The 2,500-nt window shown below is 43.8% G+C and overlaps 1 protein-coding gene across 6 annotated transcripts in view; it reads right to left on the bottom strand.

Annotated features, from left to right (window-relative positions):
• Positions 1 to 2,500, bottom strand: part of LOC113826669 (uncharacterized) — a 605,469-nt gene that overhangs the window by 41,738 nt on the left and 561,231 nt on the right. For all 6 annotated transcript variants that reach the window (XM_070137939.1, XM_070137942.1, XM_070137940.1 and 3 more), the window contains one exon: positions 1,398 to 1,625. In XM_070137939.1, the coding sequence (XP_069994040.1) occupies positions 1,398 to 1,625 (228 nt within the window). The remainder of the gene's footprint in view (positions 1 to 1,397; positions 1,626 to 2,500) is intronic.

A 2,500-nucleotide genomic window follows, 5' to 3' on the forward strand; every position in this document is an offset into this window, starting at 1 on the left:
ACGAGAGACCGCGAGGGAGAAAACGTGGCGAAAAGGAGGGAGGGAGGGAGGGAGGGGGTGAGGGAGGGAGGAGGGGGATAGGGTGAGGGAGAGGGAGGGAGGGAGGGGAGGGAGGAGGGGAGGGAGGGAGTGGGGGGAAGGGAGGGAGGGAGGGTGGGAGGGAGGGAGGGTGGAGAGGGGAGGAGGAGGGAGGGAGGAGGGAGGTGGGGGATGGGAGGGAGGGGAGGAGGGAGGGGTGGGGAGAGGGAGGGATGTGAGAGGAAGGGATGGGATGGGGAAGGAAGGAAGGAAGGAAGGGAGTGGGATGGGTAGAGAATAGGAAGGAAGGAGGGTAAGGAGTGGGAAGAATTGGGAGGGGGCGGAAGAGTAGGGAGGGAGGAGGGAGGGAGAGGGGAAGAGTCTAGGATGGGGGATGGAAGGGAGAGTAAATAGGAAGAAGGAAAGAATGGGGAAGGATGGGTGGTAGAGTAAGGGTGGAGGAAGGGAGAAGAACGGAGAGACAGAGAAACAGGGTGCGAAGGAGAGAGAGAAAAAGAACGATACAAAGAGTAAGAATTTGATTTAAAAAAAAAAAAAAAATCGCCATGGAAACAAAGGAAGGAAGGATGAAGAAATGGACGTCTGCTAATTTCGTCTCGCAGCGTGTGTCGTTTGTCAAAAGCGTAAAGTCATTCATTGAGAAGATTTGCATGAATGAATTTTAGGTTAACCCCATTCACATTTCACACCTCGGTGATTTGACCCATATTTTGAAATACAGGAACTATTTCGTTGTAAAACGGTATTGTTCCCTTTGTATGAATATCCGCATACCTATGAACTATTGTATTTTCAAAAACAAAGAGTAATGATAAACAATAGCAATAATATTAATGTATAATTTTAAGACACCCCTTAAAATATGCCTCACAGAAAACGGTTACTGGCGGTGCCTCGAAAGAAAACGTAGGACTCCATTATTTTCGGGGGAACTATTCTCGATAACAAATCTATCGTCTTTCACGGCATCATGAATTTCTTTCACCATAGAATTGCAACGAACATGGGTACTTACCATTTTAAAGCGTTTTAAATTAAAACTAAAAGTAACATGACAGCGAGAGTAAATATTTTTTGCGATAATAATATAGAATAGAATAGAATAATAGGTAATAGAAGCCCACCACCTAGAAGGAAGCAAATAATGGATACAGAAGTCAGCGCGACATCAGTTCCTTCCTTCACAAACAGGATGAACAACTTCGTCGCTGTGAATAACATCATCCCCTTCCTTCACAAACAGGATGAATGAACGCGACTATGACTAAGACCAACCCCTTCCTTCACGAACAGGATGAATGAACACGACTATGACTAAGACAAGCCCCTTCCTTCACGAACAGGATGAACAAACGTACCTTCACTGTGAATGCCCGAGCTGGCGCAGTCCTCCTCGCCGTAGTGTTCGGATCCGCCCGACGAGTGACTGTCTCCCTCGGCCGACCCGATCCCTTCGGAGCCGTCCAGCGACCTCCTCTCGCCCTTGAGCTCGTGGGTGATGTCCACGTCCCTCTGGAGGTCGTCCTCGGAGCCGTGCGAGCTGCAGTAGTCCTCCTCGGGTTCCTCTAGGATGACCTCGAGGCCTGCTGTGGAAGAAGGAGCGTCTCGTTAGTGGGGAAGGATCGTCACTTCTTATTGAGGCGATGAATGTCATGGCAGATGACGGCCTGGTATTCAGCGGTGACAGGTTGTTGGTTGGGAGATAATCCGGTTCGAAGTTGTTATTTTTATGATGTTGTTGATGATGAAGCATAACACTATGAATATATATAATGCAAATAGGCAAATCTAAATCCAATAATATACAGTGAAATACCGATAAAAAACCTTCCATCTCTTTTAAAAAAATGAAAAATGAAAACTACTTTTGAGAAGTGAAAATCTGTTTCTCAAAATGTGAATAAATCAGTCAACATTTTCTTCTTTTTTTATATTTACGCCTAAAAAAATACATCATTCTCAGAAGCGAATTTATGCTTTCTTTTCTTATCTTACACAGGCAGATAATCCTTACTCGACATCTTATCCAATAAATTGTCTACCGCAGTGTGATAAATTTAGCTTAGAACAACACCGAATAAATCTGCCTCGGATAATTGTTGCTGTGCCAGGTCCCCGCCCCTCCTTGCACCTGCCTGATCCGTCGCCGATAATCGAACTGCAGGTGTTGATGTTGTTGATGCTTTGTTGTTGTTGTTTTTGTTGTTTTTGTTGTTTTTGTTGTTTTGATGTTTTGTTTTGTTTTTGTTGTTTTGTCGTTTTGCTGTTTTGCTTTTGTTGTTAATATGTTTTTATGGTTTTGGTTTTGTTTTTGTTTTGCTGTCGTTAATGTTTTTATGGTTTTGTTGATGTTGTTATTGTTTTGTTGTTTTTGTTATGGTTGTTATTGTTGTTATTTCATTGCAGTCTTGCGAAAATGAAAAATGAAAAAAAAAGTTTTATGAATGAGAATGAAAATGCT

This window comes from Penaeus vannamei, chromosome 23 (genome assembly GCF_042767895.1).
Source record: "Penaeus vannamei isolate JL-2024 chromosome 23, ASM4276789v1, whole genome shotgun sequence".
NCBI classification, from domain to species: Eukaryota; Metazoa; Arthropoda; class Malacostraca; order Decapoda; family Penaeidae; genus Penaeus; species Penaeus vannamei.